Source organism: Euleptes europaea, chromosome 3 (genome assembly GCF_029931775.1).
Source record: "Euleptes europaea isolate rEulEur1 chromosome 3, rEulEur1.hap1, whole genome shotgun sequence".
Classification (NCBI taxonomy): Eukaryota; Metazoa; Chordata; class Lepidosauria; order Squamata; family Sphaerodactylidae; genus Euleptes; species Euleptes europaea.
Window position 1 is genome coordinate 33023401 of NC_079314.1, and position 17730 is coordinate 33041130.

The 17730-nt window shown below is 47.6% G+C and overlaps 1 protein-coding gene across 1 annotated transcript in view; it reads left to right on the top strand.

Annotated features, from left to right (window-relative positions):
* MACF1 (microtubule actin crosslinking factor 1) overlaps nt 1-17730 on the top strand; it is a 378039-nt gene that overhangs the window by 115166 nt on the left and 245143 nt on the right. Inside the window, exons 2-5 of the mRNA XM_056846741.1 lie at nt 155-216; nt 658-747; nt 9338-9415; nt 16451-16543. Coding sequence (XP_056702719.1) covers nt 155-216; nt 658-747; nt 9338-9415; nt 16451-16543 — 323 coding nt within the window. The remainder of the gene's footprint in view (nt 1-154; nt 217-657; nt 748-9337; nt 9416-16450; nt 16544-17730) is intronic.

The window sequence follows — 17730 nt, forward strand, 5'->3', positions numbered from 1 at the left end:
TTGTTATAGGGCCTACTGATTTTCTTCTCTCCAGGTCCCAAAAGAGGCTTACAGATGATTCTGCGACACAAATATGCAGCAAGGCTCTCTTTGTTTGCCAGTGGGCTGAAAGGCTAACCTGAATTCTTCTCTCTTTCTGTGCCCTTTTCAACAGATGAACGGGATCGAGTCCAGAAAAAGACCTTCACCAAATGGGTGAACAAGCACCTGATGAAGGTAAGCCTGGTTTTCGCTCGCTGGCTGGAGCACCCCCGTTTTGTCCCATACTGTGATATTTGGTCTGTAAAGCCTTTGCTGTGTCTTTTGAGGCCCCCCTGCCTAACGCCTGTGTGATTCTGTGCAAAAGGAAGAAGAATCCACAGATACTGGCATCCAGATTTTTTAAAAGCATGTTTTCCAGCCTTTACGGCTGCAGAAACAAACTCTGAAGCATGACATCTCTGCAATGGAGGGGGGCAAGGTTACCCTTTATCAGAGGGTGGGGCTTTAGTGCCATTCATGACTCCCCTCTACCTCCCCGTACAAAATATGTGTGATTTCAGTATTTTGCTGAAAACCCCCCCCTTCCCCAGGCACATTTCCACTGGGCTGTGGGAGGTGATCAGAGAATACTTTGAGGCCTCTGAACAGTTTCCTTTTCCCACTTTTGCCCCACAGGTGCGCAAGCACATCAATGACCTCTACGAGGACTTACGGGATGGCCACAACCTCATCTCACTGCTGGAGGTCCTTTCGGGTGTCAAACTGGTAAGTTTCCCAGCCCCCTAAGCCATAAAAGCTGTCTGACGGCCTGGGAACGGATCCCCCTCCTTGGCCCAGTCTCCTAGCCAAGGACATGTTCCTCAGATCTGGAGCACACCCATGGGTCTGTTTGATTTCCTTGTTGCATAGCATTGATATCGACACGTTCCTTCAGAAACTACCTTCTTCCCATCGGGTGATACTGGTCTATGTATAGGAAAAGTATAAATGCTGTGTTTCAGAGATGGCTGTTAGGAAGTGTGGAGCCATGCATTGCCCCCTTTGCCTGTCTGTCTGGGACCTTTGGGGTCCCTCAAATGGACCGTCTGTTGCTGTCAGGACTCGAACCTGCAGCAAGCCCGAAGCTTAGGACTGAGAAATGTAGCAAGGATTCTGTGTGTCCGTGTGATTGCAGGGAAACCTGCGAGGGAAGACAGAAGGTGTCCTCCTTGCGCCGACAAAAGGCTCCAGATCTACTGATAGGATTCTACTCCTGAGTCCCCCTCTAATAGATTTATCAGTCTAAATAAGTAGACTGCCTTCACCCACTCTTTTCCCACCTGTGACCCTCTCCCCACCTTTACAGGTGCTGGGTGTAGCCGTCATTACGATGCTGCTGGGGTCCCTCTGTGCACAGGTGTGCACATGTGTGCTGTGTTGCCAAATGGGCAAAATTAAGTACAAGGGTTTCGTAAAGGGTCACACCAGACGTTACTGTTTTTAAAGAGCTGGGTCCAGGTTCTCTGAGCTGAATGCGTGTTCCCCACAGACAACTCTGGGGAATGGCTTTAAAAAAGAATAAAAAAGAGCCCAAATGGGCTCAGAACAGCACCGGGGGCTGGGGGGTTAAGAGCTCCTGCTCCTTCCCCCAAAGCCATTTTACTGAGCAAAAACCCTGCTGGGGGAGAGGAAGTTATTTCCCTGATTTTGCTGCTTTGTGTGGAGTATCTGTGCATGTGGAACAGCAAAATCAGGGAAATAACCCCTCTCCAAGGTAATTTATGCATGGGAGTTTTACCTGAGGTTCAGTGCTCGCTGGACCCACACTTTCCTGTTGGGAATCTATGCACCAGCAGTCTCCAAGCTCAAATCAAGTCCCCACCCCTTTAAATGCTGCTTTGTAATTGGCTTACTTTGTAGAGCTTACTGTGAGAGAAAAGCCCCTCCCAAAAAAATTGCTGCATTAAAAAAACATTTTAAGAACAAAAAACAGAGCAACCTGAAAGGGGGGGAGAGAAATCCAAGCCTCAGTTTTAAAAAGGCTTTCTTCTGCTCAGAAAGAGCTTTGAGGAAGCAGGAAGCATTTGAATCCCCGCCTCTTTACACGGTGCTTTGTAATTGGCTGTGAGAGAAACCAAGCTTGCGTGTCCCGTGCTTTGACTTATGCACGGGGATTTCACCAAGGCTGAGCTCAGGGGAGAGGAAAAAATTGGGTTAACAGAGGAAGTCCCAGGATTTATGAGGGCTGGCAGTGAGGTCATCTCTAATGGACGGAAAACTCATGCACAACCGAGATAGACCGAGTGAAAATACCCATGCATAAACGACCCAAATGTGGTTTTTGCACAGGATAGTGGTCTGTGTGGGGGGAGGCAGGAGTCCTTCCTTCCCCTGCAGTGCAATTCTGAGCCCATTTGGGCTTTCCTTCCCCACCCCGCTTTTATTTTTAAAGGAAGCTGTTCCCTGCCGCTGCTGTGTGGCAGCAGGGAACACACGCTGGTTCTGGGGAACCCAGACCTGAATCTTTAAAAACAGTAACATTTAGTTTGGCGCAAAGACTCCTCAGTTTGTACTAGTTTTGAAGCTGTGCATTTTCAGAGTGGCGCTATCTCACCAGCTGCTCTCTAAAGGGAGCCTGCCAACCCCCACTGGCACAGGGTATCGCAAATCCTTTCTAAAATCTACCCCTCTGGGCTGTACCTCATTGGTCGGTTGCTGCCCCCAGTCCTCTGAGGGGCTCCTTTCCTTCTGGGGAAGAGGGCAGTCAAGGATGGGCCCTGGGTCTGCCCAGCTTCCCTGGCATCCACACCTGTTTGGATCAGGGCATCGTAGGGCATCTGGGCCTGCGGGAGAGAGGACTGCCGAGCTGCATTTTCGCATGTCCCACAGCAGAATTTGACAAAGCGCCAGTCTGAACCAGCCTTTCAGAAAGGACAATCCGTTTCTGGGCTGGGTGGTACTTTGTGGGGCGGGCCCTGAGTCGAAAAAAAGGTTCTATGCAAAGGTTTAGATGTGGCTCTTGAATACCGGGCAGAGAGGGTAATGGCTGTCCTCTCCAATAGAAAAGACCCTCTCTTTGGAAAAGGCTTTTTCTGTGGGACCCGTGGCCCAAGGCTGTGGCTTAGCATAGTTTGTTAATGCCATGAGCTGTTGGGAGCAGGCATGCACTAGCTCAGTGGTTCTCAACCTTTTTTGCTCCATTCCCCCTTTTCACCATTGTTCAGAATATAATTCCCCCCCTTCCCAAGATAGTCTAACTCAAAAAAACAAACTACCATTTTACAGATTGTACATAATCTACAGGACATCATACTTTGCTGAATAGTGGTCCCAATCCCCCCCCCCCGGAACCCTAAAATCCCCCCCTTGTTGGGAACCCCTGCACTAGGGGGATGGTGGATGGTCCCTGGAAAGGTGGCTGGAAAGCTTCTGGAGGAGGCTGAATTGCTACCTTTGACGAGCCGCTTTTGCACATGCGAAAGGGGACGGCACGTGCAGAAGCTGAGAGGCAGCATTCCTGGGGGTGTCTCTTGTGGTGTCCTCAGGGCAGCTGTGAACTGCCTTGAAGAGGTAGCCAGCGCTTCTCAAGTGGTGGTGGTGGGGTTTCCTCCTTCACAAACCGTGCTCTGATTCTGAGACCGGAGAGGCTGTTACTTCTGGGCCCCTTTCTAGACTCTTATCTTGAACTGAAAGAGTGATCAGATGTTCTGCCCTTGAATGCTTGTGGTAGAAAGATCTGGGATGACTCATTTGTTCTACTTTAAAAAACAACCCTGGAGGATGGAGGGCCAAAGGGGGACCATTGTTTGCCCCCCCCTTTCCTCCTCCTGTGCATTTTGTGCCTGCTGCATTTTGTTTCTTTGGGCGTGTGTTTGCCGTTTCCCCCCCTTTGGTGTCGTTCGTCTGCCGTGCCTGTTAGCCCAAGGACCCTGCTGGGCAGAAGAGCCTTTGCTGGGTGAGAAGGCCATCCTGGTGTCGCACGAGCAGTGAAGACTGCGAGGAGGAGGAGAAGGAGGAGGATGGTGACGGAGTATGTCAATGCCTCTGAGAGCACAGTCGGCAGTTGTTGACACCGGGGGGGGCAGTCAGATAATCCAGGCGGGGCTGAGGAACAGAGGAATTAATACTCATTCGTAGCATAATAATTCCCGAGTACTGTAGGATGTGCAAAGCAACCTCACGTATACTGTTACTGCAAGCCTGTAATGCAGTCTTGTATTAACTCCCTATTGGAGAGAATGGGGTGGATCCAGCCAACACATTCTGCAGGTGCTTTCTGCCAGAGCAAATCTGCATGCTCCAGCTCCAGGTGGTGAGTCTGAGAGCAGTTTGCCAAACCAAGTTTGCCCTGCTAAGGTGCCTGTGCTCGCACTCCCAAGGGTGAAGACAGACACGATGTTTTTAGATCAGTGTGGCAGCACATGGAAGCGCATGCCTTATCTCTCTAGTGTTGAGTTCTGGAAAAAATGGTTTGGCCAAGTTGGCAGCAAAAGCTGGCTCTGCGTGTTTGGGATTGGCTACCACCCCCTGTGACATTACAGAAAACCCTTTCCCCCAGTCCCTGGAGCAGTTTTGCAATTAAAACAACAACAACACACAGGTCTCCTCTTTAATTAAAAGGTGACAAATGAACGGGAAAAAAACCCCACAAAGAGTTTGAACCATGGGGGAGAGAGGGAAGACTGACAGCTGAGCTAGTGTTTGGTTCATTGAGATGTATGTCTGGTGCTTCAGTTGTGAATCTGCAAAACCTGGGGCTCCCCTAGGGTTGCCAACTTCCAGGTAGAGCCGGGAGTTTTCCTAGAATTACAGTGGATCCCCAGACTGCAGAGATCAGCCCCCCTGGAGGAAACGACTGCTTCAGAGGGTGGAATCTGTAGTACCCGGTAGAGTCTAGGAGCAATAGAAGTCCTACAGTGAGATCACCCCCCCCCCGGCTGAGCTCCCTCCCCTCCCCAAACTCCGCTGCCCCCAGGCACAACCTCAGAATCTCCAGGAATTTCCTGAGCTGGAGTGGGCAACCCTATTCTTCCACAGCTGTCTTCTCACCTGGCAACTGCATTACAGTTCGCCCTCATTTGCACTTTGTCCTTCCCACTTAAGTTACAATGACCCCACAGCTTATTGAATGGAAATACAGTTCTGTTGAAAGCTATTGGGACTGGCTTCTAAGTTACTACTTTTATTAGTATGAGGGAGGTGTTTAGTCTGCAGGAAAGGAAGTCACATTGAAAGGGGATTGTATGATGCAGGAGGCAACCTTACGCAGACTTCTGGCCTCAGGGCAGTCACCTGTCCTTCATGTGCTTATTCAGTGTGGCATCCCATTTCCTTATGGTACTGCATGCACGCTGTTCATGTACATGCAGTTTTGGTGCTGGGCGATCTCAGGCACCAAGTGCAGAAGGGAAACATTTGGGGTGAAGGAGAGGATGGCCAGAGGTTCGTAGGGGCAGCCCTTATGTGCCAGTGGAGAAGCCAGGAGTTTAGGGGTGCAGGAAGTGTCTAGTGTAGTGCATTGGGCGGTGGGCTCTGGAGAACCTGCACCTTTAAAAAACTTGCATATTTCTAGACCTCATCATTCCAGAGAGAGAAGCGTGTGAAAACATGATGCCTTGTCCTGTCCCCTCACTTGCTCTCAGCCACAAATATATTATGCAACCCAATTAAATTTTACCTTCAAGTTAGGCAGCTCCAACCCCCCCACACACATATTTTATTTTATAATGTTATTTATTTAAAACATGTATTAGCTGCCTTTTGACCTTGCGAAACTCAAGGCTGCTTACAATGAAACAACAGTTATTTTTTTAAAAAAACCATGTTGAAGTTCACAATTTAAAATCTCAATGACTGCCGATAAATAAAAACTAAATTTTGTCAAATGCAGTTCTAAATAAATCTGTCTTCAACATTATTTGCTCAAGTTAAAGACTGTACATTATCCACCCCCACCCCCAAGTGGCGTGGAGTGAGATTCTACCTGGGGAGGTGTGGATCTGAACTTTCACTGGATTATCTCTGCGCCTACCCTGGTGTCGGTAGCTGGTTGTGGAAGGAATATTAACCCATCACGGTGTGAGTGCATGATCGTCTGTTTGCTGGAGTTCCTGTGCACTTCCTCAAAAAGTGTGATATTCCCACACTTGTAACCAGAGACCATTGGCTTAAATGCTGCATATGTACACATGGACACACAGTCATGGGCACATATCCATACGGGGGTGGGGGTGTACATGTACACTCAGGCACATGACAGTGCCAGGACTGTTCCCCCCCCCCCAAATAATGACACAACCTTTTATGATGAATTATAGAAAGGGTTAGGAAACCATAAATTGGCCCTTTCTGCATGGGAAGACTAACCCACATCTTGCCCCAAGGGTGTTGTGTGCCTGCGCCTTTATAGCCAGAGACCAGCTACGAATTTGTGCATGCTGATTGCTTTGCCTGCAGGTGGATCTCTCTGCCTGACCTCTGCAGAGGATCGAAGTGAATTTGCATCCCAGTGGAAAGGCGGGGCAGTGGGGGAAGCAGTTCTGGATGTAAGGGCCCTCCAGGCAGCAGGTCCTTTCTCAAGGAGATGGATCATGTGTGTTAGTCTGTCTGTCTAGCAGTAGAAAAGAGCAAGAGTCCAGCAGCACCTTAAAGACTAACAAAATTTCTGGCAGGGTACGAGCTTTCGTGAGTCACAATACCTGAAGAAGTGAGCTGTGACTTCCGAAAGCTCGTACCTTGCCAGAAATTTTGTTAGTCCTTAAGGTGTTCCTGGACTCTTGCTCTTTTCAACTTTCTCAAGGAGTGCATCTGCCATACTCCCTTGCCCTGGGGATGGCTTCTTGTCTTTCTAAAGGCCCTTGGTGATTAAAAAAGGTAAAAATAGCCGTGTTAGTAAAACATGCCACATTATCTATATGGCTTGGACTTTCTGCTGCCCCCCCCCCTTCTGCTTCAATTGACTTCTCATTTCCTTTTCTCTGTGCGTCTTTGTCATTCTGGTTGATTATCTTTTCCTCTTCCTCTCTACTGCAGCCTCAGTGGCCAGAAGCCCTGAGGGTACAGGCTGGGACCCTGGGAGGGTCAGCTGAAGGCATCAAAGCCCTGGGCTCAGCTGTCTTTTGGGGTCCTATATCCCTTCTTTGATTGATCTGCTCCCCCCCCCCATTGGGGGCTGCTTACAAAATGAATGTACGCCTGGGCAGGCAAGTCGTAACTGACTTATGGTGACCCCAGCCAAGCGTCTTTCAAGGCAAGTGAGAAGCAGAGGTAGCTAGCCAGTGCCTTCCCCCTGGAGAGTCTTCCTTGGTGGTCTCCCTTCCAAGTACCAACCCTCCTTAGCTTATGAGATCTGATGAGATTGGGCTATACCCTACTATCAGTATGCATACAAAATGAAAGATGCATATTTTTAAAAATATATGATTTCAACAAAAATATGCAACTCAGTGGACCCTGAATACAGGTCTTTCACATCACTTACTTGGAGATGCCGGGGATTGAACCTGGGACCTTCTGCGTGCCAAGCAGATGCTCTACCACTGAGCCATAGCCCCGCCCCAGATGATGAGGCATAAGCCTGCCCAGAGTGGTGCTGGCACATGTTGGGTGAAGGGCCAAGATCTCTTGGGCTTGTGCCTATGACCAAGTCCAGGCTTGGGTTTGTATGACTTTGTGGGCGATCTGAGCTCTCATATGGGGTGGAGAGATTGCTCAGGGCCTCTTGCAATCCTAGATCCCAGCATCCTCTCTGTGGATCCTGGGGCAGCATGCAGTGCAAGAGCAGAAGGTCTTGGGCTGGCCCCAAAACCCTGACCCATAAAGCAAGAGGTTTCTCTTATCTCGTAAGGAGATACAGCGAGTCACCCAGAAGATGCTCCCTGTATCTTACAGCCTCTTCCTGCCCCATCCTACATTTTTAATTCGGCTCTTCTGCTTTAAAGACTGTTGTTTTGTCTTAAGGTATGGGATGGCCCAGGCTAGCCTGAACTCAGAAGCTAAGTAGGGTTGGCCCTAGCTCAAACTTGGATATGGAGACCACCAAGGAAGTCTGGGGTTGCTATGCAGAGACAGGCAATTGCAAACCACTTCTGTTCATCTCTTGCCTTGAAAGCCTGACAGGGTTGCCCTAAGTCAGCTGCAACTGGACTGCATGTTCCGCCACACCATACTGATGCTCTAAGTCTTCCCCCACCCCACAAATGGTGCCCCCTTTTGTGGTAAGATTTCAGTTATTGGGCATGCAAAGTAATTAGGTAGTTGCTGCTGTGTCTGTTCTTATTACTTCTTCTGTTGCGTCCACACCTCTCTTTTAAGCTCCAATGGCTCAGATTGCTGAACTGCTTGAAGTTAGACCTGCCAGCTAAATGCGGTCCATGTACCACATGACCTGCCCTGCAAAGTTTCTTTTGCAAGGCCTAACCTGGGCATGGCTGTCTTGAGAGCAGCCAAAGGAAGGGGCACAGGGTGATCTTGGGAGGTTGAGGCTGAGGTATAGGCCTGTAGCTTGAAGTGGGTAGATGCAAATGGTGTGTCTGGCTTGGGGCTTGGGGAGATCTTAAGGGGACCCCCTGTAAAAGGACAAGAAGAGCCCTGCTGAATCAGACCAGTGGTCCATCTAATCCAGCATCCTGTGTCACATGGTGGTCAACCAGTTCCTCTGGAGGTGGTGGCTGGAAATCTCCGGCTATTACAACTGATCTCCAGCTGGCAGAGATCAGTTCACCTGGAGAAAATGGCCGCTTTGGCACTTGGACTCTATAGCGTTGAAGTCCCTCATCTCTCCAAACCCTGCCCTCCTCAGGCTCTGCCCCAAATTCTCCAGGTATTTCCTAACCCGGTGCTGGCAACCCTATCTGGAGGGCCAACAACAGGGCATGAAGGCCAAGGCCTACCCCCGATGCTGCCTCCTGGCACTAGTATTTTGAGGTTTACTGCCTCTGAATGTGAAGGTTCCCTTTAGTCACCATCTCAAGTAGCTGCTGATAGACCTGTCCTCCATAAGGGAGAGTCATTGGTTTCCTGCTCTACAGGCAGTGATGTCAAATGAGATCAGGGCATTTCCCATTAACTACTGACAGATTTGTCTCTCACTCTTTCCTGGCTTGCTTTCTGTAGCCTTTGTCTTGTTCATGCACTGAAGTCACCTGGGCCTAGCAACTTATGTGTGAGGTGGTTGTGTTTAGGCTCAAGCGGTACAACCAGGATTGGTAGCCTTGCTAGAGAAGCTTTAGATTTCCAGGGAGAGGCCTGAGGGGAGCAAGGACACCTCTGCAGTGGATATAGGTGTTTACTGAGCAATGGAGGGGCCACCCTGAGGTGAATGAATGTACTTTTTTGGCGGGATGGTTGAACTGAAGCTGTGTTCTGTGTCTTGCAGCCCCGGGAGAAGGGCCGGATGCGGTTCCACCGATTGCAGAATGTGCAGATTGCCCTTGACTTCCTGAAGCAGCGACAGGTAAGACACCACACCTCCCTCTCAGCATCTCCTGGGCATCTTTTCTTTGTGGCTAATACAGCAGCCTTGAATCCGAGGACATAGTTTCCTTGTGTTGCAGTGGCTAAGATGTGGTATCTCATACCCCCATATTTTTTTTAAGGGAAAAAGGGCGGCAAAAAGTGGGGGAGTTGGAATGGCGGGCACGAGTGCTGTAGGGTTGCCAGTTGTGGGTTGGGAAATTTCTTGAAATTTGGAGGCAGAGCCTTCTTGATGAGATCGCCTGAAAGGAACCTTCAGGTCTACTGCAAATACCCATTGAGGTTTTTTTGAATTGTCTTCTATGGTTATACGGCTGATGAAGCCCATAGCGAAACGTGGTCACATGATCTAGACGACACGTCCTTGAACTGCTGTTGCAGCTATGGATTGATCGGGGTTCTGTTTCCAGTTCTTCAGTTTTTCCTATGGGAAAATAATTTGTTCATATCTTTATGACATTGTATCATATTCAGTACTTACCTTTTTGATGAACACTTCTTCATGTCTATTTCATCATGAATAGTTAGCTGCTGCCTGTGTTGGCTACATTGTACATAGTGGTTTGTGTTTTTATGTTGTTTGTATTGTTACATTTTTTTGTCACTAATATATTTCACTTGCACATTTTGTGTATTGTGCTGTTTTTTATATTGATTACTTACTTTACAGCATAGAGCCTTTTTTATATTTTGAACCACCAGGTACTAGTAGGAGATCTCCTGCTATTACAACTGATCCCAGCCAATAGAGATCAGTTCACCTGGAGAAAATGGCCGCTTTGGCAATTGGACTCTATGGCAATGAAGTCCCTCCCTTCCCCAAACCCTACCCTCCTCAGGCTCCACCCCAATAACCTCCTGCTGGTTACGAAGAGGGACCTGACAACCCTAAGGGGAACTGATCTCTGAAGTTTGTAATTCTGGGAGATTGCCAGGCCCCACCTGGAAGCTGGTAACCTTAGGGGGTACACAGGAAAATCCCACATGATGTGGGCGGGAAAGTTTGGAAATCTTTACCTGCCCATCTTTGCTGTGGGCAAAAACCTGCTTTTTGGAAAGATCAGGATAATGTGGATTTGGGAAACATGGGGGCAAGTGGGAGAAGCCATGGAAGCAGAACGTGTTGAGTCTGGGAAAGACCCAGCTCCCATTTGAGAGCCAGGGCGGAGCAAAACAGCTTGTGCTTCGGGGAGCCATGAAAAACAGGGCCTGTTTTTGGTCTCCCTGCCAGAGAAGCTTGGCCCTGAGGGAGGTTCTGCATTTGCTGATGACACTCCTGCCCACTGACTTGGGCAGAGCCACCTTTTCCTATCTGTTTTGTCACGACACGCCTGCTCAAGAATGAAGGTGATGAGTGGTGGGATGAGATTTATGGGGCTCGGATAGAGGCACGTGCCCTACCCTGGAGAGTGTGAACAGCTTAATGGCCCCTTGCTTCAAAAAGCAGTAGGGTTTTGCTAGAGGCGCTCCAGGCAGACATTTCTCCATCTTGGTCCCCACCCCCCAGAGGACAAGCAAAATTGCTCACAAATGCTTGCTGAGGCACATCCCAAGCAGAAATATCACAAACACTATAATTGCTGAGGGGGCCAAGCAGCTCCCCATCTCTTTTCAGATTTCAAAGTTGGACTATCTGGGTTATAGCAAGTTCCTAGTCCTCATGCTAGCTGTATTAAGTGTGCGGAATAGATGGGTGAGACGTTTTAAAAGTTCTCCACCTAAGAAATGCTTTTGTATTAGGTTTTAAAATTCACCAGTATATTTTTAGGGCACCTGGTATTGAAAATGTATCTCCCTTTTGAATTGCTGGATAAATAAATGCATTTCATAGCCCACCTTTAGACTAAATGCATTCTTCGAAGTGGCTCCCGTTTAATACATAACACACAAACTAAATCTAGCATAAAACAGCAAGACACAGAATAGCACAGAACTCCCTCCCCCACCAAAATTCGCATTTTTGTCTGATTATATTATTACCCCAGAATTTTAAACAAAATAATGTAATAAAAGATTTTTTGCAGTTGTCTTTGTTGAGTTGGAAATCTGATAGTGTTAACATAGGATAATGGCCTAATCCACCATTTTACAGGGGAATAATCTACTACTCAGTGTCTACTGAAATAATTCTTAGTTATTGTAATGGTTTAATAGGTACATAATCCGTTATTGGTTGATAAAATAGCTTTTGGATGAGGATTGTTGGCTATACAGTTTTACGTGTTAGTAAAACCAAACCATATTTTTATTTTTACATGGAAATGGTTACATAGCATTATATTATACACATTTATTTGTTTACGTGAAACTGATTTAAAGGTACCGGTATGCATTTGCAGTTTATTTAATAAAAACTGTTAAAAAAAAATAGCAACGTAGCCTTCCTAAATGATCCTTTTCAGGTGCCAAGGGCCCTCCCAAATGAAAACTGCCTTTGACTGTAGTGTGTTTCATGGGACTGCTGAGAAATCCCTGTCCCAGGAAACAGTCCTGTGTACCCCTCTTGTTGTGGGAATGTGCACCAAGGGCCTCCTTAAGCTCTTCCTTTGATGGGCAGGTCCATACAGAATAAGGTTGGGTTCACTGGCATCCTTTGCAGCCAGTTGGGAAGGGTTGTGGCACTGAAAAATCAGCTGCCCCGAGCAATTGGCAGGAAGTCACCAGGGAAATGCTCAGTCCTTGGTATTTTTTGTATTGTGCTTCCAGCCAATAAGGGCCTGAGAGATACGTGGTGGAACGTTTGGAAGATGAGGAGCATCCATTGTGTGCCACCTTTCTAGACAGTCTGTGGTCATTTATGCATGGAAGTTTTACCTGAGGTTCGTTGCTCGCTGGACCCACACTTTCCTGTTGGGAATCTATGCACCAGCAGTCTCCAAGCTCAAATCAAGTCCCTACCCCTTTAAATGCTGCTTTGTAATTGGCTTACCTTGTAGAGCTTACTGTGAGAGAAAATCCCTCCCAAAAAAACCCCCCAATTGCTGCATAAAAAACCATTTTAAGAACAAAACAAATAAAAACAACAACGGAGCAATCTGAGCAATCTGAACCGGGGGGGGGGGGGAATCCAAGCCTCGCTTTTAAAAAGCCTTTCTTCTGCTCAGAAACAGCTCCCAGGAAACAGGAAGCATTTGAATTCCCAGCTATTTACACGCTGCTTTGTAATTGGCTGTGAGATAAACCAAGCTTGTGTGTCTCACCCTTTGCCTTATGCATGGGGATTTCACCCGGGTTGAGCTCAGGGAAGAGGGAAGAATTGGGTTAACAGAGGAACGGAAAGTCCTAGGATTTGTGATGGCTGGCAGTGAGGTCATCTCTAATGAACCAAGACAGACCAGGGGTGAACGTGAGTGAAAGTACCCATATATAAATACCTGTGTCTCCAAACCTGTGACAACACGGATCCTCTGAGGCACCCAGATCCAAGGTGTGGCACAGTACAGCCACCTGCTTGAAAGATGAGGCTTCCTTGCTCAGAGGGGACAGCTGGGAGGCACACAGGAAGACAGGTGCAGGAGGGAGAGTCTAGTTGCATCCCTGAGAAAACCTCAGACCACAAAGGCGTGAGGATCTGACACAAGAATGTGTTTCAGACAGATAAGAACTGCATTCTCACCAGTACCACTAGCACCTTTGTTTGAAGTACCCGTGTTTCCTTCTCCAAATAATGATCGTGATGGCCCAGATGCTAGAACTGAACAGCTCCTGGAGTGATCCGTGTATCACCCGGGTGCTGCGGTGTCAAAAGGCATGTGTCATATGACCACATGTTTCCCAGGGCATCGTGCCATACTCCTGGCCAAGCAGTTGTCAGAGGTATTCCTTAAGAACTTGATCCTCGATTAACTGAGTGCTTGTGCTGATCCCAAGGTTTGTGGTTGCGCATGAAATTCTAGTTTGTGTTTTTGCCAGAAGGCCCAGACACCCCCTTCTCCGTGAGCATGTGACTTGAGCACCTGTGCAGGGACATTGGGATAACCTTAGCGCCTCAATTTGGAAGATGCCCTTCACCTGTAGGACTCCTCTGTTCTCTGCCAAAAGGTGTGGGTAACGCATTATTTCCCGTGATGGACCCCTCAGGCAGTTGCGGTCTGAGGTTTTAGAAATGGAGCTGGTTAAATAATGCAGGGGTGTGGGTCAGTCAAGTTTGGGCTTGCATTTTATACTATCTGTAATCTCTTACAAAACTAACATTTGAGGTGCTGATGGGATAAGTGTTACCTAAATTAAATGGTGTGCTTTGAAATACTTGGGCTGAGGCCCTAAGAGAAATGTCTCTTTAAGCTGCAATGCATATTTGGGGTAGGGTGTATGTTAAATGAGGATATGGGGGGCACATTTTGTGGTGAGGGGTACAGAGCTAGTGCCTGCTGTGGAGGATTTCTGAATTTAAGGGAGGAGACATTTCCTCAGTGGTCTACAGGCATAATATCTTGGATTCAAGCCCTGGCATCTCCAAGGTTCTCAGAAAAAACCTTGGAGAGCTGCCGCCATTATAAAGAGTAGACTAAACTGGGCTAAATGGACTGATGGCCTCATTTGGAATGAGGCAGTTGCATGTATTTTCATAACTTGGTTGTCTGAAGGAGGCTTCCAGTCCATCAAACTTAGCATTAAAGGGAGCATGGGGGACTCATGCGAAAGTGCGCTCCTGGCCAGGGTTGCCAGCCTCCAGGTGGTGGCTGGAGATCTCCTGGAATTACAGCTCGTCTCCAGTTACAGAAATCAGTTCCCCCGAAGAAAATGGCTGCTTTGGAAGGTGGACTCTATGGCATTGTACCTCACTGAGATCCCTCACCTCCCCAAATCCCACCCTCTCCAGGCTCCATCCCCAAAATCTCCAGGTATTTCCCAATCCAGAGCTGGCAACCCTAGGTCCCCCTGCACACTTTTTTGTTTCATGCTTGCTTGGGAAGCTTTAGAGATCAAAAATATACCCAGACAACCCCGTCTTTCATTACTGTGGCCTGGAGGAGATTCAAAACAGCAGCAGAGAAAAAGACAAGTTGTGGGTGGGGGGAGGACGTGACAGGTTTACAAAATGTTATGAAAGTAGAGGAAGGGTTGGCGAGACAGAGAGAGAGAAATGCATACTCTCTCGCAAAACAAAACAGAACTTGAGAGTCATCCAGTGAAATTAATAGCCAGTAAGTTAAGACAAGCAAAAGTATTTATTCCAGTGCTGCTTAATGTAACAGAGGGAAATTGCAACCTCAAGAAGGTTGGCGGGGGGAGGGAGGGACTGAAGTTCATTATTTGGAACCTTGTTGGCTTTAAAACACTGGTTCCCAACCAGGGGTCCGTGGACCCCCAGGGGTCCGCGAGAACTAAATTAAGGTCCGCGAAACAAAGTTATAAACCCATAATAAATTAATATTTTCAATTAAAAGTTCTCTATTTTAAAAATATATATTCAAATATTATTCTAAGTTTAATGTTTAACTAACAGTTATGATTAAAGTTTATTTTCAAATTCTCTGAATTTTTATTTTAAACCTTGGGGTCCCTGCACCGAACAAAAAAATCCTAGTGGTCCCTGGTCAAAAAAAGGTTGGGAACCACTGCGATGAGACAAGTTCATGAGAGGTGTGTGTGTGGGGGAGGGGTCTCTGCTGATGGCAGTCAGCCCTGGTGGGCCAGGTATGTTGCTGTGACTATCTTTGCGGGGAAGAGCAACTAACAACTGTTATAAGAACAGTAATATTCAAAGTGTGTGTGAGTACTGCAGAGAGAAAAAGCCCAGCTTGGCGGCAGAGTAGTTCTTGGCAAGCCGTGGATCTTGGGGGGCATGCCCTGACATCTCCAGTTACGAGACTGTGGCAGGGCTGAGCAAGGTCTTGGAGAATTTTGGCCAGAGAAGCCCAGAGAGCCATTTGAGAAGGCAAATCATGAACACCAGGCCGTGGCCATCCTGTCCTCCCTTTTCGCTCCTGGAATACGGTTGCCAGGTCCCCCTTCGCCACCGGTGGGAGGTTTTTGGGGCAGAGCCTGAGGAGGGCGGGGTTTGGGGAGGGGAGGGACTTCAATGCCATAGAATCCAATTGTCAAAGTGGCCATTTTCTCCAGGGGAACTGATCTCTGTCGGCTGGAGATCACTTGTAATAGCAGGAGATCTCCAGCTCATACCTGGAGGTTGGCAACCCTATCCTGGAAGCAGCCTCTTGGCCACTGTTGGAGTCCAAGACCAGTAAAGAATAAAGCAGAGAACATAAAAGAAAAGGGTTGGAGGGAAATAGGGGATTACAATAATGCATCAAAAATATTACATCTACTGTGCAATTATACAGAAGAAAAGGTATATACACTGGGTGGGAGTATGTCTTTTATCCCAGTTTAACCTCTAACATTCTAAAATGTGATATTTATTCTCTGTTTTTATATATTTGTTAAACTAAACAAAAACACATTTTTAATATTATCCATATTGAACTCCTCATAACATGCTGTTTTCACATAAGCATAGTAAAGCATAGTAAAGTTTGGAAACAATTCTTCTCTAGGTCTTTTGTTTACTAAATTCGTTAGTTTCGCCATGACAGCATATTCTGCCAATTTATTCTTCCATTCTTCTATATTGGGACCTTCATCCTATTTCCATTTCATGGCTAGGGTTGCCAAGTCCCTTTTCGCCACTGGCGGGAGGTTTTTTGGGTGGAGCCAGAGGAGGGAGGGGGGGTTGGGGTTGGGGAAGGGAGCAACTTCAGTGCCATAGAGTCCAATTGCCAAAGCGGCCATTTTCTCCAGGTGAACAGATCTCTATCGGCTGGAGATCAGTTAAAATAGCAGGAGATATCCATCTAGGACCTGGAGGTTGGCAACCCTGTTCATGGCTAGTAACCCAGTGTGGTGCTACCTGTGTTTGTTCAACACCAGTCTTTGGTGTAAGTGAGGCTGCAGAAAGTACTTGGTCTGATGTCACATTGACTGATTTATTTAGATTAATTAATTATACTTACCTTCTCCAGCTCGCTGCCTGAGGCGTCTCACAAACACCTTCACTTTGGTTCCATTCTAGGTGAAGCTGGTGAACATTCGAAATGATGACATCACAGACGGGAACCCAAAGCTGACCTTGGGGCTCATCTGGACGATTATCTTGCACTTCCAGGTAAGAGTTTGGCTTCCCTCTTCTGGGGATATATGAGCCCCGTGGCGCAGAGTGGTAAGCTGCAGTACTGCAGTCAAAAGCTCTGCTCACGACCTGAGTTTGATCCCGACGGAAGTCGGTTTCAGGTAGCCGGCTCAAGGTTGACTCAGCCTCCCATCCTTCCGAGGTCGGTAAAACCTCCAGCTTGCTGGGGGTAAAATGTAGATGATTGGGGAAGGCAACGGCAAACCACTCCGTAAACATAGTCTGCCTAGTAAACATGATGTGACGTTATCCTGTGGGTCAGGAATGACCTGGTGCTTGCAAAGGGGACTACCTTTATTTTATGGGGATCGAGATCAACCAGAAAGAAAGAAGTACACTTTGCAATCTTGGCAGCAATTTTTGAATCTGCATAATGAAGTGCACCTTTAATGATTTTGCCCATGGGGGCTGGTGAATTAGCATATTCTAATGTTATGGAGAATTGGAGAATAAGTCAGTTTCCATGCTAATAGTATCCATAATCAATTCACTGATGACTAACTTTGACAGCCCCATTGATTAGCACTGAGCTTCACTGGGAAGACAGAAGAGTTTAAACTGTGGGCCAGGAGCCCAAAATGGGTTGGAGCTCTCCCATAGGTGGATCATGAGGCAGGAGGGAGGAGGAAGAGGAACTGGGTGAGATGGGAGGCTTTGTGCAGATTTAGCGTTGTGGCTGCATATTGTGCAAAATGGCCATCAAATACTTAGGGCTGCCAGCTTCAAGTTGGGAAATCCCTGGAGATTTGGGGGTGGATCCTAAAGAGGGCAGGGTTTGGGGAGGGACCTCAGCATGGAATACTGCCATACAGTCCACCTTCCAAAGCAGCCATTTTCTCCAGGGGAACTGATCACTGTAGTCTAGAAGATCTCCAGGCCCCACCTGAAGACTGGAATCCCTATGTCGCCTGTTGCTAGGGTTGCCAGGTGCCTCTTTGCCACTGGCGGGAGGCACCTGGCCAGTGCCATAGAGTCCAATTGCCAAAGCGGCCATTTTCTCCAGGTGAATGGATCTCTATCGGCTAGAGATCAATTGTAATAGCAGGAGATCTCCAGCTAGTACCTGGAGGTTGGCAAGCCTACCTGTTGCTCAGTAATGCTATATATTTATAAATGCTAAACATGGGCAGTAATACGTAAACGTCTTCAGTGATGGTGAGGTT